This window comes from Lytechinus pictus, unplaced genomic scaffold, assembly GCF_037042905.1.
Source record: "Lytechinus pictus isolate F3 Inbred unplaced genomic scaffold, Lp3.0 scaffold_19, whole genome shotgun sequence".
NCBI classification, from domain to species: domain Eukaryota; kingdom Metazoa; phylum Echinodermata; class Echinoidea; order Temnopleuroida; family Toxopneustidae; genus Lytechinus; species Lytechinus pictus.
The window spans coordinates 10,412,461-10,439,156 of NW_026974140.1; the positions used below are offsets into that span (position 1 = coordinate 10,412,461).

The following is a 26,696-nucleotide window of genomic DNA, read 5'->3' on the forward strand; positions in this document are numbered from 1 at the left end:
CCTTCGGTGGGCGAGACAAAAAAGTTAAAAATGTGAACAAAAATATGCAAATATTGCATAGTCAGACAGTTAAAGAGATTATGAAATTCAAATTGCAAGATATACCTCAAGAATGAAAGGAGTGAAATCTACATATTTTCCCACCCATTCCCCTTAAAATGCAATCAATTCAATGACATGAAAAGTATTCAAGTTTACTTATTGAGCCGCAGATCCAGTACTTTTTTAAGGGGATACATTTCCCCTAAATATTCAATAAGCAAGCCCCTCCCCCCAAGAAAATTTTTACAAAAATTACGGAGTGCAACCGCACCTTCTGCCCCCAATTCCCCCCCCCCCCCTTGACCTCCGCCAGTTCATTATGAGGGTGTAGGGAGAAGGGGATCAGAAAGGGTACTAAAACACTGCCTTTAAATTGTTCATTTGCTCATCTCAAACTGAGGTCAATTTAGGACTTCAGCGCATTGAATCCTGTGTAGCTGACCTCCAGGAATGGCTGTCTAATAACTATCTTAAGATGAATAAGGACAAGACGGAATTCCTTATTGTGGGATCTCGTCAACAACGAGCCAAAGTTACAATAAACCATCTAAGAATTGGCAACTCTTTAATCAAGCCTTCTGATCAAGTGAGAAACCTTGGAGTAGTGTTTGATTCCTCACTTACAATGGAGCAGCATGTCACAGGCACTTCCAAGGCTGCCTGTATCTCTATCCGTAATCTTGGAAGGATCCGCAAGCATGTAACTAAGAAAGTTGCTGAACTCCTTGTTCATGCCTTTGTAACAACCCGACTGGACATTTGCAACTCAATTTTGACTGGTTTGACTCAACATCAACTGCACAGACTTCAGCGTCTGCAGAACATGGCCGCACGTCTTGTATCCCTTCAAAGAAAGAGAGTCCACATTACTCCAATTCTGCGTGACCTACATTGGCTGCCTGTCAACCAGAGAATATCATATAAACTTGGGGTCCTCGTATTTAAAGCGCTTAACGATAAATCTCCACCCTACATATCAGAGCTCTTATCTCAGCATATACCAACACGCAGTCTCAGATCAGCAGATCAAGCATTGCTGACAGAATCTCTCAGCCACACAACTTGGGGTGACAGAGCCTTCTACATCTCTGGACCAAAGCTGTGGAATAGCCTTCCTCAATTTATCAGGAGAGCAGAGACCCAATCAACTTTTGAGTCTTACCTGAAGACTTTTCTGTTCCCCACTCCAACATTATTGCAAGAATAACTCAATTGTAGCATTACTAGGACAGTACTTGAACTGAATGATGATCCTAAGCCAGCGGCGTAACAGGGGTCGGTGGCCAGGGGGCAACCGCGTAGCCAGGATTTCATTTTGGAGGGGGCGGTAAATGCACGCGAAGCGTGCCAACACTTACAGAGCGCGCGAAGCGCGCTCCCTAGGGGGTGGGTGCAGGGAGGGGGAGTTTCCCCCTCCCTTGCGAAGCGCGAAGCTTTTGGTGTTTCATAAATTAAAATGAAAAGGAGCCGTCTCTCTTGTCTCTAGTACGTATATCAGCTCCAATTCAGTTGACTTTATTGTGATTTTGAACCTTGTTTGCAAAAGTGATTGTGAACGCACAAAAAGGAATACAATGGAGGAAGTTAAAATCATAATAACCCCGCGCGAAGCGCGGAAGCTAAAGCGTTTTATCAATTTTTTTGCCATGAAAAGGGTCCCGAGAAAAGGGTATTCTCAAAGATATATTGAATACTTCCCTTGGAAATATTAGATTTGATTACAAACAATTTAGCGACAGTGCATATCTTTAACTCGCAAAATAGAGGAGAAGAAGTGTTTATGCCGGGAGGAAGATATTCCTCCCCGCGCAGATCAATAAAACTCTGAAATTTCAAAGGGCGGACGTTTCATCAAATGCAGATATATCTAATACCCCATCGGCTCTAATTCAATTGATTTCCTAAGATTATTGAACTTCATTACAAGAAAAATAGTGCGCAAAAAGTTGAAACTTCTGTGATTTATTAAGATTATATAAAAAAGGATGCCTAATTTCTTTGACTTGTCCTGAAGCGCTTCATTTTGAATTATAAAGAAACCTAAGTGTCATTCAAAATTTAAAACTGAGGGCGCAAAACAGGACAGGAGATGAATGTGCAGGGAAATAACATGAAGATTGATAGAATTTGAAAAAAAATATTGTACTTTTTTATTTAATACGACACGAATTTTATACATTCCTCTTTTTAAATTAGGAACCTGTTTGCCCCAAATTATGGTTGTTTAGTAATGACCTGAAAAGCGGGAGAAGTTGACTTTATGGAGGCGACGGCAGAAATTGATATAAAGATTTTACCCGCCCGGAGCCGACCCGACCAGAAGTTGCGCGATCAATAAAAAAAAAGATAACTTCATATACTTCGGCCTAACCTTACTCTAATTCCATGCCCTAATCTATACATTTGAACTTTAACTGGCAAGAAACACATATAGCTGAGGTGGAAAAGCAGGGTTAGAGAAAGGGTGGGGGAAACAATTGAGAACTTCAATATTGTCATTTAACCGCGCGCAGCGCGGAAGCAAAATTCATATATAAATTTAAAGCAAGAGTGAAGGAGTTTCTCTTTTGAGAAAAAAAAACAAGAATACAAAGAAAAAAAACCCGACAAAGCTACCTTTCTTCCCTTTCCTCCCTTCCCTTTTCCTTTTTTCCTCCCTTTTTTCCCTTCTTTTTTTTTCTTTTTGGGGACGTTTTGGGGGGGGGCGACCGCCCCCACCGCCCCCCCCCCCCTGGCTACGCACCTGCCAGGGGGGGCAAGAGCCAAAAATTTCCCGGTCATATCATGGTATGAGCAGGTGTAATGAGGTGACTATTTTGAGAAGGCCAGATATTGCGTATCAGGCAGAATTAATTTTTTTTTAAAGTTGCGAGCGAGCGAAGCGAGCGAGCAAAAATTTTGACCTTTTTAATACAAAAATCAAATTTTGTGATATATTTTGACATGATATCCAGAGAATAATATATTTCACTCTTCTCTCTTTAGATTCCTTTTTTGTGGTCTGTACGCCACTGTGAACAGGATTCTTTGCGGCAGTAGCGTGAAGAGTAAAAAAAAAAACCCGAAGGGCGCAGTATAGCACATGTGCTAAAAAGCTGCTTTATATAAGTCCCGAGCGAGCGAAGCGAGCGAGAAAAAATCACCTTTTCCTGAGAATCTAACTTTGAGTTGTTTTTTATTCAGTAAATAAAATCATATCCTACACTGTTCCTTTGCTTTTCTTTTCTCCTTTTTTTGTTGCTCTTGTTTGTAGAACTTTTTGAAGCCATGGCCCAACCCTTCCATACGCTGTGCTGTGCGGTTGGGGTCCGGGGCGGAGCCCCCGGAACTGCTTGATATCAAAGCCATTTAAACCTCGCAGATTGCCGCTATTTTAATCAAATCGCGGGCATATACAGAATGTAGCTTTATTTTACACAACACATTTATTCAACCCAGTTGCGTAATGAACCAAATATTTTGAGGGAGCAAAACATTGCAATGTGGGAAAAATTTGTAAAAAAGTCGCCAGCGTGCAAAGCGAGCTGGAAAAAAAAATGCCTATTGTAATTAAATTCTAATTATGTGATAGATTTTTCCATTATGTTCAGCAAATAACACCTTTTATTGTTTCCATTCATTTCATTATACGTTGTCTCCTATAATTTATTTTATTTCCTTTTGGGTGTGGAACCAAGACTCCCCCCCCCCCCCCCCCCGCCTGTCTGCCAGTGATTGAACGGGGGGCGTTATAGATGAATGTTATAAATGTAGAGCCCCTACTGCGTGGGGTCTGGGGCAAAGCCCCGGTAGCTTATTTGCATAACATTTAGCAAGCTTAAAGCACAATGTTGTATGCAGTCCATTAGCTTTTGACTAATTACATTCTACCTTGTTTCCCGCAATTGTTTTCCATTTTGTCATCTTTTAATTTATTTCCCACTCTGCTATTGCATTACATAGGCCTATTTCGGAATGATTTGCTCTTTCTCATATGTTTTTCTTTCGTACATTTTTCCGCTTTCCTTCCTTTTCCATTTAAAAAAAGTTTTTTTCTTCGTTTTCTTTTCACTTTTCCCTTTCCTTTTCCTCCTTTCCTTTTCCCCTTTCCTTCCCCTTTCCCTTTCTTTCTCCCTCTTTTTTTTTCTTTTTCCCGTTTTTCTTTTATTTTCCCGGTGAAATCCGCCAGGGGGGGCAACTTGCCCCCCCTGCCCCCCCGCCTGTTACGCCACTGTCCTAAGCACTGTTTAAAAACATTGAAATTTGTGAGATATTTCCTATTTTTGAGCAAGCGCCATGAGCGCCCAGCTGAGGCGGATACCGGCGCTATACAAGAACCCATCATCATCATCATTTATTTCAACTAATTTCTGCCATCCATTAACATTTTCAAACTTCCATTACCAAACTTTCACTCCAACCCATTTAATTTCATTTTAATTCATTTTTTCAATTTATCACTAGAGTCATCTAATAACAAATTACTAATGAATTTAATAAGCCAGTTCGTAGTTCCTTTCTGCGCATGATCAAAAGATTCCACGCATGATCAGAGAAAGGTCATTTGTACTAAAGTGATATGGTGGTTTAAAATCTAATGAGATAAGCACCAACTTTGATGTCTTGATTATTCATATATTCTTTTGAATTGTGGTTTTCATTTACATCCACAAAGAACAACAATGCGTCCACGAACGACTGGTATTTCACAATTTGCCAAGTACACTGTGCAACATGCTATGATATGTATTCAAAGTAGGAATGCAACAAATACCTTCATTGGTGTGCTATTCTAGTCACCTGGTCTATTCAATTTCTTCATCCTGCTATGTAAGGCAAGCTTACGTAATATCTTGCTTTGAAATTTGCCTATCATAATGAAAGAAATGAAAGGTCACTTGACCAAAATTGTCCGAGAATTAACTACGAACTGGTCTATTGAACCAAGTATGTATCAATCTATTCATCCTTTAAGGCGACCGCACACCTTACGATTGGTCTGCGACTCAAATTTAGAATAAAACGTAGTAGAATTTGATGCTAATATTGAGACTTGGAATATCTTACTGTGAAATGTTCGAAATCATTGTACAAATACCTATGTTCAAATTTGTGACTATGCTATCATCCTTCTTAGAATAAAAGCTAATTTGATATCTAGTCGTAATGACGTCATAGCAGTCATACCATTGGCTACGATTTGAAACTAATTTGGCCTTCACTCCAAAATAAAGGCTTGCAATCTTTTAAAATGGTTATATTAGTATTCTTTCAATTTTAGCCTCAAATAAAATAATATGTTCCATTCACATTTTCAGAAAATGAGCAAAATGCGATTTGTTCCAAAATAAGATCGCGAACAGTCGTAAGGTGTGCGGTAGCCTTTAGTCATGTATTGTAACATATAAACACTAATAATCTACTTTATATTCATTCCATTATTTCAGAAGATATGTCAGAGTATATACATTTACCAATACAAAGAGGTCTTCCATGGGGCCCAAACTCAGAGTAAGGTAAATAATTAATATGTACTTTATACCATCAGATCTGACTGTCAAACTTCAAATTACTGTAAAGATTGAGAATAATGTAAATGACATTCAATATTTCAATAGAGATGCACTAATATTTCAAAATTCTATAAAACTATGCCACACAGATATTAAAGTCTATTTTTTATTGATATACATGGTAAGTTCAGAGAGTAGAAAAATGATTTGCATTGCTAATTCAGTGATTGTCTTTCACTTTGAACCCCCCCCCCCGGAAAAACAAATAAACATAAATACATGTAAAATGTGAATAAATGTACTGTACATGTGCTCAAAATAATGGGTAAAATAGTTCTCAAATGTGACAGTATTTCCTGAAAATTCCAATAATAAATCCATCCATTTAGATGTATATTTTTAAGTCATTATGCGTTGAGCAGCAAACATTAAAAATAAATAATCAATTATTTCATATAACTTTACTTTAAAGATGGCACCAGATATAACAATTACGCATAGTTACAACATGGTATCGTAGATTGCCTTTCTGCTAATATATAATCAACGTCTGTCTAAATGCATAGAAATGTAATTGAAAATCAAATACAATCATGATTACTTTCAATACGTCAAATAATTTTCCAGAACAGATTATGAAATGCATTCATTTCTTCTAAGTCAAACTTTTCTTTAATAAGTCAAAGAATTCTGATAAAAAACTTCATAATTAGGCAATTCCATAAAATATGTACGTCCGACCCCCTCTATGTGGGACCTTCATGAAATTTTTTGTCTCTGATTTCTTGTTCTTTTGAAAGTCTGTAAAGTTCTCAAAGGACCACAACTTGGTCAGTTTATGAAGTGAAGTAAGACTTGATAAATATGGGGGTCGGACGTACAAAAAGGTTGATCATTTTATGGAATTGCCCAATTGTGTTTGTGACCTGCCAGCTCAAACCCAAATATAAGTCACCAGGGAAGATTCTGTGTAAATAGCCAAAAAAGTAATATGGTCTTCGAGAAACAAAAATTAGAAAATCAGCTTTTATCTGAAGGATTATTATTGTTCTATATACTGACCAATTCAAAGTTGTAAAATTGAATAAAAAAGAAAAAGAAAAGACCTTCTTTGACACCATTTTTCGGACTGTTTGAAAGTTTTGTCTGAACTTGCATAGTGTGCACATCTCATGTTGGAGTGAACCTAAACTGCAAAACTTCTTTTCTCCTTATTTTTTTGAAGCTCTTGCTGAAATTCTTCTGCATTCAATCAGGTACTTATGAGAGTTACTATTGGTCAATTTTGATGTGTTATATATAAGATTGGGATGTGCTTTTTGAAGTTCAATGATAATCTCAACATTCATTTTTGCGACTAATAGTACCTTGGTCACATTTTGCTCTACGGCGACCGTACAGCGATTTGAAAACAGACGTTTTAACATTTTCTGTACCAGCTAAATATTAGGTGGTTTGGATAAAAATGAATAAAACGGCTGTTTTCGACTTGCCGTACGGCCGCCGTAGGGCAAATGTGACTGAGGTATTACTGCTGGTTTTGGAGTGGCTGGTCACATTTGATAAAAAAACTGTGAGAAAGGGGATTTGACTCTGAACTCATCTATGTGTAAAACCAAGGTTAAAGTTTAAAATCAATACATGTATGTTAGTGATACATATCAAAGGCAAATATTGCAACATGGAATGTTTGTAAAAGCAATCATAAAGACTGCAGGGCAAGCTGAACTTTTAAAAAATTTTCTTACTGCTAGACAGGTATCGGTAAATTTACTTGTAAAAATACATATCAGTATGCATACTAAGTAAAAAGTCATAATTACAAGCAACTCTACGAAAGACTGGTGATCATATCTTGTAGTAAACGATAAACACCACATTTTCATTGACATTGATTTAGCACCAAAGAAAGGATCACCAGTCGTTTGTAAAGTCGCTCATAACTATACAAAAAAAAATTAAAGTCAGTTTGTTTGAAGATTTCACACACTTTCTTAACTACATTATGTTCAGATGGCTGCATTTCCAAATCCATTCAGAATTCTTACTAAAAATTTTATTTCTAGTAATTTTAAGTACATGTACATATTGTACACAATTTAATCATCAATCTGCATATGCAAGCTATACAAAGTAATCGGTTGCCCTTTCAGCCAACTTCTAATAGACCACTTGAAAAGAAAAAAACAGAGAGTATAAAGACAACTTTTGAAATTGGTACAGAAAACTTTGTTTGAGGGTGATCATATAAGTGGAATTTTTAGGATTTTACCAACCTTCAATTTTGAGACAATAAAAACAGATCAGAGCCCAATTTTATCAAGAGTTACGATTGATCTGATCAACCTCAAGTATACGGAAATCCATCAACATCATAATTTTTCCTTCAGGAAATTTGCACAATATACTTTGTAAACAAAGAGAAGCACACTGACTTTTCAAGAAATTATGATGTATGAATATAAATTATATAGTAAATATTCAAATTTGAACAAACACGCGATTTAGATGCTGATGTTGCTGGCTTTCCATAGTTGTGGTCGATTGAATCAATCGAAACTCTTGGTAGACAGGGGTCTGATAACAAGTCTGAATCCTGTATCCATGGCGATAAAATGCTATGCAGAGCAATTCAATGTGGGGTTTATTTCTACAAGTGATGGTGTCACAAATCAATGTATTATTGGCCTGGTTCTAAATGTTAGGAACCAGGACAAAATACAAGTTGACTTCAATGGGGCTAATTATGTATTCATGAGGTCTATTTAAGTCCCCCATGGACTTTTTGGAAGTGGGCAGTTTTCATCATGCCCTGCCAAGGTATGGTATAAAAAAAAAAACGCTGAAATGCAAAAAAAAAAAGATTTTTGTGACGTTTTCTCTTCGGTACTCTATTGTATACAATTAATCATAAAGATCTGCCCCATAATCAAGCGCTAATTATCAGTTGATAAAAGCTTGCCAATAAGGTTCGTACTTGGAAAAAAGATATAAAGAAATAAATTTTTAAAATTAGTGATTTGTGCACCGAGCAGAACAGAAGTGGTGCATTCAAACAAGAAAATATAGAACACATCAACATGAGGCAATTCGATTCCCCATAAAACTTCCTCTGGTGGGTGTTTCATAAAGCTGTTTGTTAGTTAAGATCGACTTTAAGAACGACTGGTGATCCTTTCTTGTAGTAAGTGGTATATTTATTGGCAATGGTTAAGCGCGTAAGAAAGGTTCACCAGTCGTTCTTGAAGTCGCTCTTAACTTACCACAAGCTTTATGAAACGGCCCCCTGGATATATTTCTACACATCATGAATTGACTGTGATAAATAAACTTGTAGTACATTTTCAACAGTAAAAATACAAATTCATCTTCAAATGAATAATCATAAATTCATTGTTCATTTCATTTGAGATACTGGATATGGAACAATAAGAATACTTCATTCTTTGGATAAGCCTAGAGTATGAAAAGCTAGAAAACACATAAAAATATAAGCACAGCAAGCACCAGTATTTAACAATCCTTAAGTTTATGCAATAATACTATACTGCATAGACACTAAAAAAAAACTCTACTCATTTACAAAACACACTACATAAACTTTTACAAAACAAAGGTATTTTCCACACAGATATCAGTTAGAAATTGATTTTTAAAAGTAGAAAAATAAGCTAGAATGTCCCTGTTTTGCTTTTTAAAAAATTAAGTAGAAATGTCACAAAAAGTAGGAGTAACTTTTGGTTGAAAAGAGCCGTCCACATTATAAAAAAAACAAGGTAGATTAAAAATTGCAGCAGTTTACACTAAACAATAAGTTAGACTTCTATAAAACCAAATGTACAAATAAAACAATTCTACAAGGTCTATAAACAAAATGACAGATGACAGAAATGAGCATTTTCACTCTCTGAAAAAAGGCTAAATTACAGTAAATCCTTCTTTAGCCAACTTTCATTTAAGTCAAATAACCACTTCGGAGCAATTTGCCCAAATCACATACTGCACCCCCCCCCCCCCCTTAATAGTATGTTATGTTACCAGTACCAGAGTTATCTTTAAGGTACTCCATAATTCCTTACAAAAGAGATTCATCTAAACCATTTAGATCCAAATTACCCTTTAAATGTACAACTATTCAACAAGAATGGGTGTCTGCTAATTGAAGTAAAGATGCATTCACATTCATCAATAGGCATGTCCACACAGGTAGGAATCATAACTATTATACATAGTCTCCAAGGTGGTATCATACCCTACACTCTGTTCTACCATAGCATTATGCTCCATGACACCTGTAGACATTGTGTGAATGCAGTTTTCATTCAATCTTACAGCAGGTCTATCATCGTTTTCTGAATGTCCATTCATACCATGACCGTTACGGTATTCGCTAGATTCCTCAGTGACCATTTCTATGGAGCTAGATTCATCATATCCTGATTGCATAGGCTTTCTAGAGTACACGGGTTGGCAGCACGGTACCACGGTACCATAGTCCTGTGCCAGTTCCTGGTCCAGCTCTTTAGATCCGTTCATGGAACCACCATTAGAATAGGTACCGTTCACACCATTTTGTATATGATGTCCTGCAACAGTACTACAGGTTCCCACTCCAAGGCTTGTCATAGGGTTACACATAAGGGATGACGGTGGATGTTCATGCTCTGTGCAAACAAATATCACAAGACATGGGAAAAACAAACCACAGACCAGTTCAAATAACATAACAAGAATGACATGCAAATCACAGGAATTACAAGACAATAAAACATGCATGCACAAAAATGGGCAATAAATATTACTTAAAAAACAGAACGGTACAACTTTTTGAGGTCTAGAGTTCATATTAATTAGTATCAAGGTTGTACATCAAAGGCAAGTAGGCAACAGGGGGAAAAATTAACGGGAATCAGGGTGGTTTTGTTCTAGAAATGCTAAAAGAGCCCTTGTCATATAAATACTGTACATTCGGCGTGTTTCTACAGAGAATCATTATAAAAAGTGGTTTATCTTTGGAAAAACTGTATCACCCTTTATAAACCAACCTGTTTCTACAGAGCGAATAATCCAATTAACTCCCATTTCGTGTCGCAAATACCGCATCAATAGGAAATCTGGAAATTCAACCTATGACCTCGCAATGCATTGGGGTAAGTCAGCTGGCGAGATCGAAAAAGCCAAATACACCACGAAATTGCACTTTTAGGTTCACGGAATTGCACTTTTAGGTTCACGCACTTCTGCCAGACACGATACGCTTTTTCGCTGTGTGTTTCTATAGAAAATTTCAACACGGCAAGGTGGTTATGAGAAACCGTATTTTCCACTCGTCAGTGGAAGTGCCCCCCCCCCCCCTTCCCGGGTTTTAATTCTACAATGCATGGTGGGTGGGCTTAAAATTGAGGGGGACAGCATAAGGGAAATCTACACCCCAATTCCCATTTTCCTACATCTTAATTTTATATTTTACTTTATGATTCTTTTTCTAACTCAAGAAATTTGATAAACAAACAAACCCACAGTAATGAGGGGCAGTGGGTGTCCAAATGAACAGAATACTTTGTCACACACTACCAACACTTTGCACACTGTTGCAGAAATCTAAGAGCACTCCATTTTTGGAAAACATACAAATGTCAGGTACAGAAAATTATTCCATGACATTTGCTTCCGCGATACTGTACCTTTATAAATTCCACACACTTATCAAAACCCTGGATTTACTACATTACATACCCTACCCTAAAACTACCCTACTGCAACCCTAACCCTACATCTTAGACAAAATAAAGCCAGGAGCAATTTGTCACAGGAGCAAATATCATGTCACCTATCAAAATGAATGAACATTAAAATAATAATGGAATATTTTACAGGTCCTAGAATTGCTGACAATCTATTGTAATCTTAATATACATTTGAAACTGTATTTAACAGGGAAAACATTGAGATTGAATCAGAAATAGAATTTTCAAATAAAGAAGTAATTAACTTTAAAGAATCTAGGAGTACAGTTTGTTAGAGATAGTGGCCATTAAGAGCCCTACACTTCAGAACCGGTGTTGGTACATAGCATTCCATCCAATAATCCCTAGTCCTGTTATCTGGATGACTTGTTGGAGTAATGCTTGAATCACTGCCACAAGATTTGACAGGAAGTTGATGACCAAGTGTTTGCTGACCTCCAACCGCTTCAGAACACATGTTCTCAGTATGTTCATCTGACTTATCTCTTATTACAGACTGGGTACCCTGAAGACAACAAGATGGAAGGCTGGAGTCCTTTTCAATCGCCATGTCTTCACTGGTTTCAGGATGACTAGAATAACTGTTCATATGATGGTGTAAAGTTGATGATCCCACTGCTGCCACCTGGGTGATGTCAGGACCGTCGGTGCCCATCACCTGGTCTAGTTGTTTTGCAGAATGGTTGCTTCCGGCATGTGATACTCCTGTGAGAGTACATTGGAAACTAAGTATAAAAAACGTCTTCTGTCAAAGTCAGAGACTAGTCGGCTTTCATAGACGATTCAACACCATCCGGGTGTCTATATATAACAGGTGTTGTAAATCAGCCAGAATGGAATACTTTTAAGACCACATACGAAGTTTGCATATTCCCCCTCTCAAGTGGTACAGGCATTATTTCATTTCCATAGCAGAGTAAACCAAAGAATGTCTCTAAGTTGGGTAACTGTGGAAGTTATTCAGCTGTGTTCCAGAGTGTATGCACATGAAAAAAACAAAGGTTTTTCAGTGCTTTTCACTAATCTAGAATTATAATCTACTCTTCATGGAAAGAATGATAATCATAATAAGTGAATTGATTTTTTACTTATATGGTGCGGTCTTTGCCGAACATAATTTCAGCATATATGGTGTGTAAAACATGCAAGCCCAGTAAAATTTCCAAACTGCATTATTACTTGTACATGGACAGTTGGACACACTTCAAGAAAATACATCTAGATTGTACATGTACGACCCTCACCACAAGTGTAGTGGTGAGGGTCATTACACTCAAGTATGGTTAAAAACAGAATGGCAGTATTTTAATTTACATGTACATCTCAAACATCATATCCCTGGCTGGCTCTTTATGAATCTGAACACGAAAACAAATACATCCTGACAACAATAAGACTTCTGCATTCATGTGACAATATACAGACCATGTTTCTATTTAAAATGACATGAGAAGAATACACTCTATTAAATTATATGGACAATCAGGTGGCCTTAAACCAAGAATAATGTTTAAAGCCAAAATGCAAGAGGCACTTAAAGAATTTAATAATTCATTTCAGGGCTAGGCTACCCTTTGTCCAAAGGTTTGGAATTCATGCCAACTCTGTTAAAATAGCTGGGAAAATTCAAGGAATCTTCATTTGCACAAGAACACATTCCAAGTGTTCATAACTCATGCATAGACAGCTTTATGAAACAGACAAATGGAGAATCAATATCAACTCATCAAGTACATGTAGCTGTGCACAGCTGTAAAAAGACAAATTTGAGCATTCATCACTGCAATAATAACCTTCACCTATACTTATGAGCAAATACAGATGGAGTATATTAGAAATAGCTAAACAAATACACACTGTTTGCATGCAATTGATGATAATGATGAATTGGGTCAACACAGAAGATTCAATGTTAAATTAGATACTAGCTAGCTGGTATTTGGTGGTTTCAAGTTGACCTTTCATTATTCTCGTTGGACCAATTTTTTATCAGCACAGCATCAAAACAAAAATAAGGCTGGTGTAGGGACAAAGACAAGTCCCACTTGTACTGTCTTCACAGTGGTTTTCAAATTTATCCCAGTGCTGTCGTGAGATGGCGTCACCGCCATAAACCAGCTATTTTATAAATGCAGTCACATTAAGAGTTCAAAAAAAATACATGCAGCAGGATTGTGACCCAGTGATTGAACCGGATATAACCAGAAACCACTGGGCCCAAGCATCCATACTGAGGGCAACACTGATAGTCTTGGGACAGTCCCGGGACTAAAGCGGTGTTATAGGCCACTGTGAAGACGGTATTGATGTCAAGCAATCAATATTCTGATTTGGAATATTCTTTGAACTCAGATTAGGTGCTGGAAGGAAATAAAAGATGTGATTCCAAATCCAGCATCAGCACTGGCTAAGCCAACATCAGTCTTGAAATCACACATTGTGGCATGCTGGATAGAAATTCCTTAATCAAGATGCATGTTGGTCCTCTAGATGAGCTGCGAGAAGCAGCGAGATGTGCAATTGTTTTACAGTGTAAGTAGGTGAAAGGTTCATATACACACCAAGTATGTGAATTGTGCATTGCAATTATAAAATCCAGACAACTGAACCCTAATGTTGCCATACATGTACATCACATTCAGGCACATTCAAATAATTGGAATATAAATTTCATATAAATCAAATAATACTGTCAACAAGTGCCAACAACACATGACTATTGGTGTAATACTCAAAAAATAAATACGCATAACACACTTCAAATAAAAAACATACAAAATTTAGTACAGATATTGCACAAGTTGTGATGAGCAGTGTCAGTATTATAGAAAAAGAAACAAGGAATGTGTGAGATAGAAAGAAAGATAGATTATAATTTACAAGTGCAGTTGATAGAAATCATACAGGAAAATCATGGCAGGGTTGATTGACAAAAAAATATATTAGTGTTAAGACTTAACTTAAGTGTTTGTACAATTCTTAATCTTTTCCTTGAAGAATTGCTTGGAGTCCTATAAGACTTCTGATTTAAATGAGTAAAATAAGCCTGTTCACAGTAGTAAACTGTACAGGAACAGTAAAATGTCATTTGAGATAAACCATGAAGGTGGTTCTCAAATTCACTGACATAGGCATTTGTGAATTCACGATTATTCATGTAGGCCTACTCCTAACAAAATATTGTTTTCATCACATCCAAGCTGAAGAGTAAAAAAATCTTCATAATCCCTGTATTTGGCAGTAGCCCAAACAACAGTGTAATGTGCCACAAGCAGACAATAAAACAAACAGATTTCCAATTTTTTCTTAGAATTTGGCTTATAAAACACTGTTAACTTGTTATGTGAAAGTGAATACAAAATCTTTCATACACATACAGTATGTCTATGGCTGCATGATCTAAACGTAGATTTGACTACTAAACAGCTGCAAAATATAGTGCATAGCTGTGCATTATCTCTTTGGAATCTTGGTGCCATGAGAACATATTTAGTTTATAAAATGCAGTAAATAAAGTTTGATTCTCTATTAAATAAATTCCTGGAATTATTTCACTTTCGTTCAGAATGTAGACAAAATGAGAAGAAGGAATATAGTAAAAATAATAGGGAGGAAAATGAGAATACGAATAAAAGAATGGAGGAGTAGAAGATAAATAGTAGAAAGTGAAGATGAAAAGGAGGAGACAGTCTTATTTGCTGATCACTTGCTAAAACAAAATCGAGTTTAATGATCATTGCTCTCATGATCAATTTGATCACATTTATAAGTGACAACTTTACATGTGTGTTCCATTCCAGAGGGGATGTGCGGATAAACAATAAAAAACATTCCTGCCCACACACAGTCATATACAGAATGGTTGAAACTTCCAGTGGTCTTCTTTGGGGATTCTTTTTGGAAGTACAGCAACAGAGGGCAGCAGAGCTTTATCTTCGGCCATCCCACATGAAGCAAACTTGCTCACGTCTTCTGCTTCCATCTCATCTTCTTCCAGTGTTTTGATAGCAAGACTTTCATCGCCATGAAGCTTGGTCAGATCAGGTGCAGGTAGGGTTTGAGTTGGATCATACTGCATTAAGGGTGCTGTGACGTCGCCGTGTAACTGGGCAGCTGTGTCCATAGTTGACAGGCAGATTGAACAAATAAGGGAGGAGCAAGATTGAACCTTTAACTCCTTTGCAAATGTAATATTGCAGAACTCCAATGTGCTGTTCATACAGGAACAGTCAACCCTACTCATAAACTCGTCTGCACTTAAAAAAAAAACACTTTCATTCATCTGAAAAATCTAAATCTGAATTACTGTCTTTTCTTACTTTCGAACACTGTCTCTAAGAAAAGATAAAACACACTACACATTTCCCTATTCACATTTCAAAAAGAGAAAAATTACAAGATTTTTTTTACTTCCGCAAGATAAAACAACTACATGTACAACAGAGAGAGCGGGTGGTGGAGGTCATCTGGATCTCTAAATAGTTTGTAAATCAAGTTTAACTTGTCAGTATAACAGGCTAAACAAAGTGTTATTTCTTATCCGAAATACTCCACAGTCTAATAGTGATCCAAACAGCAGCTCAAGGGCCCTAATCGGAGTCAAGGGGACAGAGACCCCCCCCTCTTATTTCAAATATGAGACCCTTTCATAATTAATCCCTAAACTGCTATTACTTATGAAAACAATCAATTTACAATTTGTAAACAAATTTTTGGCATTACTCCTATGTGTTTAAGATCGCATGCTCCATCTGTAATGAAAATCATAAGTCAGAAAAAAATTGGAACCAGTGGGATTCGAACCTGCCATCTACTGCTTCCCAGGCAGTGAAAAATCAATGAACCGGAAAGCAGTAGATGGCAGGTTCGAATCCCACTGGTTCCAATTTTTTTTTCTGACTTTATGATTTTCATTACAGATCGAGCATGCAATCTTAAACACACAGGAGTAATGCCGAATTTTTTTTACAAATTATAATTTCCTCCTATTAAAGCCTCTTTATTTACAATCAAATTACAATAAGTATATATTTACATTACAAAGCTATTCCTCTGAGTCTGATCTAATAGTTTCAAATCATACCTAAACCATATAGTTTTTAATAGATGCTGGCATGCACCACTTTGTCTCCATCTAATTACACGTATATTTCATGACAAGACTGAACACAGTAACTGATAGGTTTCCTAACACTTTGAACCCTGAATTCTTTGGGACGGTCGTGACCCTCACCCTGAATTATTTACAGATGTCAAGCTAATCGGCAAAATGAAAAAATACTTGACATTTGAAATAAATGGTCTCCTATTCTCATGATTTGAGCCCAGCCATTCAAGCGGCACCTTAGGCCGCTGGTACCCGGCCTGCCTTGGCTGATGTTGTGTAGCTTCCTGAACTAGCGATTATCTCAAATTTTGTCTCAAAATCACTGCTTTGTTGGAAGTTAAATTCACCAATAGTTTACGCATAGTCCGTATATGACTCGCAGTGTATTATCGCATGAGCCTCCTTGGATGAGTAGTATATTTTGCCCATTATCTAAGGCTAAAACCTCACAACTGAAAGCCATTTATCAAAGAAATTATAAACCGAAGTTATCAACCAAATATCTCCAAGATAGTGTCATTCTTAAAAGGTCACCCGACATCCAAAACCCTAGCTTTTTCGAGTCACATAATTTGAAGCCAGAACTCCGGCTTTTAGGGTTCAAAGGGTTAAAAGGGATGTTGTCGAGGACTACCTTGTCCCAAGTCATGTGTAAAAACGTCTATGGGAGAAAGTTTTCTTAAGCAGCTACATGACTCGATACCATCCGGCCTCGACTACATCTCGTTTCTGAATGCATATATACCCACCATTTTCAACCTTCGGTCTCTTGGCTGAGTCCGGCTCCGATTCCTCACCGGGTTGCATTCTCTTACGTCTTCCATTCATACAGGTTATGTGATCAGTCATATGATTGGTCAGGTGACTGTCACCACCAGCCCTGAAGTACTCTATACACCGAGATTGCTGATTCTGAATGGCTAGGTCCATGACGGTAGCTCCTATACTACTTCGAAGACTTCACAAACAATATAGAGAAAAAAAGAAAATAGGACCACTTTGTCATTTCACCATTTATCAATAGATGTATATTTTGAGCTGGAAGAAATGTATAACATATAGAATCCATCAAATCAGATCTATTCAATCCAGGGGAAAAATTACATGAGATCTGGGTGATTTTGCAACCAAATTGCTAAAAAAAAAAGCCCTAAAAAATCTCCTATCACTGCAATTTTAAAGCTTTTAAGCCGTCGGTCCTCTGGTTGCTTGCTTACAAGCATTCATGCTTTCTTAGCAATCAGGTAAAAAAATCACCACCAATCAATCCACGCTTATCATACAAATTCATACAGGTTTTGAAAAGTAGTCCCCAAAAAATAAGAAAACTAACATTATTTTGGCCTGATGCACTAAATTGAAAGACACAAATCCAGTCAATAGTACTTAGAAAAGTGTAAATTTAGATCAAATTGATGAGTTCAACATATGGCTAGCATATTTGTTCGCATGAAAATGTAGATTTCTTGTGGAATTATTGGATCAATATTGCTGAATGTGCTTGCCTTCTGAAATCATGTTGCATCTTCCATCAAAGTCCGAAATTCAAATTTGAACTGTATCATAGTTACACCCACATAGAAAAGTGTTACAATTAACTGAATCAATAAAAAAAAATGGGGGGTAGGGATTGTGCAGAAAACCAATACAGAAAAATAATGGAAAGGCAAACAGTTAGAGGCAAAAGATGCTACCTTCATATTCTTATGGGTGGGGCTTAAAAGCTTACTTGTTGTTTCTACTTCTACTCCTTACTCCTTTATAAAACTACTTCTACTACAAGTACTAATACATGTATTATTACTACTACTACTACTGCTGCTGCTGCTGCTGCTGCTGCTGCTTCTGCTGCTGCTGCTGCTGCTACTACTACTACTACTACTACTACTACTACTACTACTACTACTACTATTACTACTACTACTACTACTACTACTACTACTACTACTACTACTACTACTACTACTACTACTACTACTACTACTACTACTGCTACTACTACTACTACTACTACTACTACTACTACTACTTCTACTCCTACTACTGCTACTATTACTACAACTACTACTACTACTACTACTACTACTACTACTACTACTACTACTACTACTACTACTACTACTACTACTACTACTACTACTACTACTACTACTACTACTACTACTACTACTACTACTACTACTACTACTACTACTACTACTACTACTACTACTACTACTACTACTACTACTACTACTACTACTTTTACTACTACTACTACTTCTACTCCTACTACTGCTACTATTACTACAACTACTACTAGTACTACTACTACTACTACTTCTGCTACAACTACTACTACTACTACTACTACTACTACTACTACTACTACTACTATTACTACTACTACTGCTGCTGCTGCTGCTGCTGCTGCTTCTACTACTTATATTGATGCAATTCCTAAAACTCCTACTTATATTTCTAATTTTGACAGCTGCTAAGAATGCTAGAGAAATTTTGTACATTTATATTGCACAATTTCTATTTGTACATACTCAACTGCGCATTACAATTAAAAAAAAAGATAAACTAGTTAAGATAAATACATGTATGATTAAGTTCCAATAATTAGTGGAAAAGGGAAGCCTACTATCTCTACAAAGTATACAACAAAAAAGTGACTTATTTGATACTCTCTTGAAAAAGGTAGATTTTAGTTTAGTTTTGAAGAAGGTCTTTACTAAGTAACTTGCATGAGGTATAATCATGTTCAGTATCAGCTCACACAATCAGATAAAAGAAGGGATTAGAGCCTTAGAGGAAGATTGTAATTACCTTAAATCAGCACCATGTTGCCTGAGTATATGTAGACATTCAACACTACCACATCGTACAGCCTTATGAGCTGCTGTCTCTCCCATATGATCCTATATCAAACAAAACAAAACTTAAAATTCTTCCACAAACCATCATGTTTTTCTTGAACACTAAATCATTCCTCAAAACATGTCTTTCACTACATTTCAAAACCTCCAAGCAAAATCCTTGAAATAAAATTCCTATTGAAACTTTCAACTGAAACATATATCAATTGTATTCTTCATTTTTTTACTCCTAATCTCCTATAGATAGTGTAATATTTTTCATAATGAATCAAAGGACATAATGCTTTAATCCTTAAATTCATCAATAATATAAAATGTATTCTACAAACATTTAAAGGCCAAGTACAGCTTCACTTAAAGTAAACTTACTAAAAGTCTTTATCAATTGTAAATCTTGACAGCACTCACTTTGTAAATCAAGACAAATTACCTAAAATGTACTTTAACAAAACTAATTTCAAAATAGCTAGCTACATAATATTAAATTCATTGTTAGCCAACAGCATTCAACTGGTTGGCAGGGAGTTATACCTGTGCATTGATGGAGACGTCATTTTGAGTGAGCCATGTCAGGCAAGCCATCTGTCCCTCTAAAGCCGCTACATGAGCTAGAGTTAGCCCTGTTCCATGGGTAGCAATATCACATGGTAGACCAGCTTTCACCAACATCTCTAAACACTCGACCTAAAACAATAAGTAGCAAGGAAATGTACCGTTATTGTCAATATTGTTTAGTTGTGTGAGAGACGAGAGTTGACATAAAAACAGTGGATGTATACTGAATGTACATTAGACAATACTTGATAGATCAGGGCCCGTCTTACAAAGAGTTATGATTGATCCAATCAATCGTGTCTCTATGGAAATCCATCAGTGTCATAATTTTTTCTACAGTAAATTTGCAAAATGTCCTTTGTAAACAAAGGAGAACACACCAAATTGTTAAGAAATTGATGAATTTTTACGAATACACATCATATCTACATGTATGTAGAAAAAAAATTGAACATGCATTTTAGATGTAGACATTGCTGGCTTTCCATAATTGTGATTGATCGGATCAACCTCAACTTGATGGAAATCCATCAATGTCATTATTTTTTGTACAGGAAATTTGCACAAAGTCCTTTTCAAACATAGAGAGCACACTTATTATTTTCAAGAAGAATATGGATGTATGAATATATAGCATCTAGGCTCTATCTAGAAAATATTTTGAACAAACATGCAGTTAAGATGTTCACGTTGTTGGCTGTCCATAGTTGTGGTTGATTTGGTCAATCGCAACTCTGTATAAAGACGGGTCCCTCATAATAGTCCACTTCATCAGATGAAACTTGCACACTCTGTCAACCACACATCTCTCTTCACTCTTACTTTAGGTTCAGTAATAGCAACACTGTAACACACATGCAAAGGTCAGGGTTGGGCTCAATTACAAGGTAATTAATCAATTATGTAATTAATTAAATTTTTTTACTTTTAATCACATTCAATTACTTTACAATAAACTTATTTAATTTATTATTCAATTTCATGACCTTTTTCATGTCAACTGCTTCAGCATCAAAGAGTGTAATGGGCAGAATCCATGCTCTAACTAAACCTTCATCTTGTCAGTTTCTCTGTAACTTAGAATTATGTTGAAATAGAAGGTGCGCAGACAAGGGGGAATGCGCAAACTTGGGGGGACTTGCCATATATCTACATCTAAATTCATTAATTTTCTCTCTTCTCTACTATTGTGCACAAAAAAATACTGAATGCAAATTTGTGACGTCGAGCAGTATGACCAGATTTCACAAAATGAAATACAGGACAATCGACAAAAAGATCAACAAAGAAGGCTACACAGTGTTAGACTTGTGAAAAAAAATATAAAGAATTGGAAGGGAGGGTGAACGAAATAATGAAGGAGAGAAAGAAAAGACAAAAGAAAAGAGATGAATTCAGAAGAAAGAAAGAAAAAGGGGAAAATGAAGGAAAAAATAAACAAAGAATAAAAGAAAGTAAGAAAAAAGGAGGAAAGAAAGATGAAGGAAAGAAAAATGTTTCTTTCATTCTTTGAAAGAAACAAAGAAAGCGGAAAAATAGGGAGGGGAGGAAGGAAGGAAGGATGGACGGAAGGAAAGAATAAGGGAAAAGAATAAGAAGGAAAAATAAAATAAAGAATGAAAGAAGGGATAAAAGATCGAGAGGGAGGAAAGAATGAAAAAAAAATAATAATGGAAGGAGAGAAATAACAAACAAGAGGAAGGGAGAAGGAAGCAAAGAAAAGTTTAAGGAAAGAAAGCATGAAGGAAATAAAAAAAGGAGATTTGACAAAGAAGATCTAACATTGATCCCATTAAGTAAGAGTCTACATGCAAAAGCCAAAAGATATGATAAAATTTATGAGTCATGACATGGGTCTAAGTCTAACATTAGGCTCTAGTCTAATTGATCTAAGTTGGCAGTCATATTAAATTTTGTCATATCTTTTAGCCTGTAGGTAGACTCAACTTCAATTACCGGTACTTCTTTTTTGTTTAGTTTCATCTCTTTATGCATTCCCATATAGTTATATGGCAAGTTCCCCCAAGTCTTCGCAGTCCCCCTTGCATTGTCTCTGCACACGCGTATCTGCGCGATTCTAGTAAAAAGAAGATACGCAACGAACACAAACTTTACACATGCAACACATAGACAGATATTCATTGAAAAGTCTGACTCAAAATGGAGGAAAAATAATAAATTTGGGGCATTTCATGTGACGGCCTCAAAATGCAGCCTTTCTCATCAAAATATCCGAATCATGTGCAAAGTGAATGGGTGCCACAGCGCAGACGTGGGGTACCATTTTTTTTTCAATCTGAAAATGACTGCCCGATGTTTTTTCAAAGAAAATCCTTCATTTCTTTCACATTTTTATGAGATATTTGGTACACTTTCTCATAGTCATAATAATATAAGGAACATTATCAAATGAAAGATTTTGTGAAATGAAAAGAAATTCATGTTAAATCTTAACTCAAATCGTTAGGTGCGCAGATATGGGGACCACCATCATTAAAGACATTATTTATGGATTTAGATCTATTCAATAAAACAATAATTAATTAATCTAAGTTATTCTAACGCGTTAGATCTAGTATTCTATTTCTAGATCTAGACTAGACAGCTGGCAGCCGTCTGTTTCGAGTTTTTTAACATTTTTTTATTTTTTAAATTTTTCCTCATACACATTTGGTGAGTGAAGCCAACGGAGTTCAGCTGAACAACCAACATAAGTCATACTCATAACATAACAACAGGACCGAAGCTTTTGGTCTAGATCTAGACTAGAGTAGACCCTATCCTATAATCCTGCCTATCGATCCCGATATTATCAGCATGTTTATTTTAATTTGATATCACCATCAGATCGTTGTGTAATTGATGCAGTTGAATTGAATTTCCATTCCTTTGTTTAATGCCAAACGATCATTCGTACCTTTCCGTTGTGAGCAGCCCAGTGTGCGGGTGTCCAACCGAAGAGAGGATCCTGAATGGAAGCATCGCACACAGACATCACTGCCTCGCCGAGCAGGCCCGCCAGAGAACAGAGATCCCCATCACGACATGCACGGTGAAGAGGAAACGATTGAAGCAGATCTTCAGCGCCACATAAATCTCTCTTGAATTCGGTCTCCATCACCTTCGTCGCAAGATTATTCTAGCTTATTCAAAAGAATGGATGTTGGCCTTTCTCCTTTCTCCGTGCTAATCTTGACTTGAGTTGAGGACTCAAAGTCAAAGAGGCATCTTCTGAAGTGAAAAGATGGTTTCAGTCCAGGGTATTCCCCTTGTCTCTCACGCCTGGCATCCTTTGTTGTTTTGTAAATAAAATTGAGAGCGCGCCAACTTACAATTACAGAACGCAGATGGCGCCAAGCATGATTTTGAAGTCGAGCTGTGATCCTCAGAAAAATCGGATTTGAATCAATAAAGAAAAATCAGACAAGCATAATGCTGAAAATTTCATCAAAATCGGATGTAAAATAAGAAAGTTATGAAATTTTTAAGTTTTGCATTTTTCACAAAAAAGTTTTATGCACAATTTAGTCACATGCAAATAAGAAAATCGATGATGTCCCTCACTCACTCTTGTTTTTTATTGTTTGAATCATACAATATTTCAATTTTTACAGATTTGACAATAAGGACCAACTTGACTGAGCCATAAAATGTTAAACAATTGTGATTCCACATGTTCAGCGAAATAAAACTTTGTTTCACATGATATTGAGGAGAAAAATAGAATATTTCATGTAATAAGATACAAAAGAAATAGTGAGTGAATGATGTCATCAGTTCCCTCATTTGCATACCGACCAGGAAGTGCATAATAACTATTTTTTGAAATTACATCCGATTTTGATGAAATTTTCAGTGTTGTGTTTGTTGAATGTTTCTCTTTTTATTCAAATAAACTTTTTGTTGGGGTGGACTTTACCTTTAATGATGCCTTCATCACCGTAAAAAATACAGGGGCCTGTGGACCCCCCCCCCCCCCTGCCCCACTTTTCAATAAACGTGTACAAACACTTTAAAAATGAAAACCCAAGGCCTTTGGCATGTAGGGGAGAGCGGGGCGAATCCGCACCCTTTTTTCGCGCTCTTCTAGAATCGTCATTTCTTTAGAAGGAAGGTCGTGCTTTAGGATGTATAAACATGATAAAGATATTTTCGGCGAGGACATGCATACGGTTTTGGCAAAAATGGGCTGTAAAGAAAATTTTCGCTGCAGGGCGAACCTGCCCCACCCTGGGGCAAGTTCGCCCATAGGGAAAAAACAGTGATATATGAAACAAAATGATGTGTTCAAAGACACCAAACATTTTTTTCATATTGGAACAACAACGACTTCTAGTTCGATAATCTATTAAAAGTAATCATGATTGAGCACATATACCGTAGTTGCATGTCATTTTTATAAGGATATTTTTGTAGGCCTATGGGTCTATATGTAGATAAAAGTGGGGCGGACCTCAATGGTGTAACTACGGGGGGCATGGGGGCACGTGTCCCCCCCCCCCTATCGGCTGGCATAAAAAACGGAGAAAAGGGAGAAAAAGAGGGAGAAGGGAAGAGAAACGTAGTGGGAAAGAAGAAATTATTGTATATTATAATATTATATTATATATATTATGTTATATTACTTAAGAAATTGTTTTTTTTTCATAACTTTATATAATTTGCTCAGGGCCTATGTGTTTATCATTCCTGGTGCTCGCATTGTCTGAGCGAGAAATATAATCTTGTTGTACTAAAAACATCCTGTTTTCAAGTCATTATACTGACATCAAATATATTTCCTCGCACTTCGAGTTATTATTGTTTTATGTAGTGACAGATGCTTCTGTTTCATGACTACGTAAAGTGTTTGCCCCATTTTAAGGTCTGCATATAAAAAATGTCCTGTTTGTGCTAACGTTCGCATTAGTGGATTGGTGATATATGTCTGCTCTTTATGAATTTCTAAAATCAGTCTTTAAAATGTCTCCTTTTCTGAGTCTAAATATTATATAAAATCAGCTCGCGCTTGCATCGTTTAGTTATTTGATTAGTGAGATGCATATGATAATCATTATTACAACTACAAAAAGTGTTTCATGTGTTTAGATGTTTCTAACAAAATCAGCCAACGCTTTGCACTCAAATAAGATGACTATGGTGAGATATGTATACTCTTATTTGATTCCTAATTCGCGCTAGCATTATTTGATCAGTGAAATACATATCCGTTTAATGGCACAATCCTTAAAATTTCTCTATTTAAGGTCAGTATACCTGGTAATTGAGTGCGCTTCGCGCGCTCACTAAGTGACTTAAAAATTTTGCTGGTGCCCCCCCCCCCCCCGATGCCGTGACCCACGGTACGCCAATGGCGAACATGCCTTGTCGCTAAAGGAGCGAACTAGCCCCCTGGCAGCCATTTTCTTTTCTCTTGTACAACATATTTTGAAGTATCAAAGGCATATTTCAGTAAGCAAATATCACACCTTTCTAACAAAAACAAATATTATAACTGCATTCATGAGTGTCTAAACAAAAAATACAAGAAATTTGAAAAATTTATTTTTTGCGAAATGGACGAGTCGACGTAATTTTCTGGAATTCCGAACAGATGACCTCTCGTCAAGGTATGTTGCTACCTTTGGGCATGTTAACATTACATCATCAACAAAACCTACATCCAGTCACATCAAAGTGGAAAATCACGTGGTGGGCGGACTTGCCTCGGGGGCAGATTAGCCCGCTCTCCCTTACACTGATCTAAACTTATCTGAATGGAATAATTATCTTCAAATCAGTGATCGCATAAAAGAAAAACTCTGGCATTTTTTTGTCTTTCTGTTAAGTGTCAATGGCGTAAATTTGTAAAAGTTTTGTTCATTTTAATGGCAAAAGTTTTATGCAACAGGCCCCTGTTTTTTTTAACAAGCAACATGCAAGGTCACTCCTCCCCCACTGGCGTACCTAGGATTTTCGTCAGGGGGGGGGGGGCAAAAAGGTCTTTCAAGCTCGTCAGGGGGGGCAGGGATACATGCATGGGTGGTGGCTTTGCATGGGTGGTGGCTCGTCAGGGGGGGGGGCAGACTGCCCCTCTGCCCCCCCCCCGTAGGTACGCTATAGTGCCTCCCCCTCTCCATCGTTCCGCAGCCCTCTATACTGATAATGACCGGTTAATCGCAACTTTCTTTTCTTTTACACAATATCTCATGCATCAATAGGTCATTGCAGTTATTTATCTAGGCCTTTATAGTGACCCCTTATTTTCCTAATTAATATTTGCATAATTTTCTAAACACATCCCTTGGGAGACGTTTTTCGACACCATTCAATCACCCAAGTTCTGAAAATTTGCTCGCTCGCATATTGATATATGGTCAGATCAACTGCAATTGTGTAATTGATATCACACAAAATCATGAAAACGAATATGACTGATCGTGAAAGGCTTTATAACTATCATAGTGAATAAATGAATGGAAGTACGTTTTATGCATCCCGTGTATTTATAGCCCTTCTTGAACTTGGGGCGCTCCCAGAATTTGAAGTCTTCAGCAAGATATCGTCCCGCCCCCTGAGTCCACCCCCTAACCGGATTGACGCCCCTGGCTTATTGGTATGTATCCAATAGTGCACTGGCGGATCCCGGGGGGGGCACAGCCGGCCCGTGCCCCCCCCCCCCCCCCTGAGAGTCACAATTAAAATTTGTAATGTAAAAATGCCGTTTAAAACAGAAGTGTGTCCCCCCCCCCTTTGAAAGTGAAAACCTTTTTTTTTTGCTTGTCAAATTTTTCCTCGGCAAAATGGGCCCCACCCCCCCCCCCCCCCCGAAAATCCTGGATCCGCCACTGCAATAGTGAAAAGAAGAAGTTGTCCTAGATGAATATTGCCCGTAAGATTATTGTCAAAT

The 26,696-nt window shown here is 37.0% G+C and overlaps 1 protein-coding gene across 3 annotated transcripts; it reads right to left on the bottom strand.

Moving 5' to 3' along the window:
• Positions 1-5,686: 5,686 nt before the first annotated feature.
• Positions 5,687-23,111, bottom strand: LOC129260925 (ankyrin repeat domain-containing protein 10-like). Of its 3 annotated transcripts, none has more exons than XM_064114291.1 (5): positions 22,725-23,109; positions 19,784-19,936; positions 19,203-19,294; positions 17,138-17,346; positions 5,687-10,198 (listed from the first exon to the last, which is right to left on the bottom strand). In XM_064114291.1, the coding sequence occupies exons 1-5, from the start codon at positions 22,923-22,925 to the stop codon at positions 9,720-9,722; spliced, it is 1,134 nt and encodes a 377-aa protein (XP_063970361.1). In that variant the 5' UTR covers positions 22,926-23,109; the 3' UTR covers positions 5,687-9,719. The 3 variants fall into 3 exon arrangements, with proteins under 3 accessions (XP_063970361.1, XP_054754906.1, XP_054754907.2); XM_054898931.2 differs by having other exon boundaries at positions 7,792-11,986; positions 22,725-23,111; XM_054898932.2 differs by lacking the exon at positions 5,687-10,198 and adding an exon at positions 12,258-15,394 and having other exon boundaries at positions 22,725-23,101.
• Between the last annotated feature and the right edge of the window lie 3,585 nt (positions 23,112-26,696).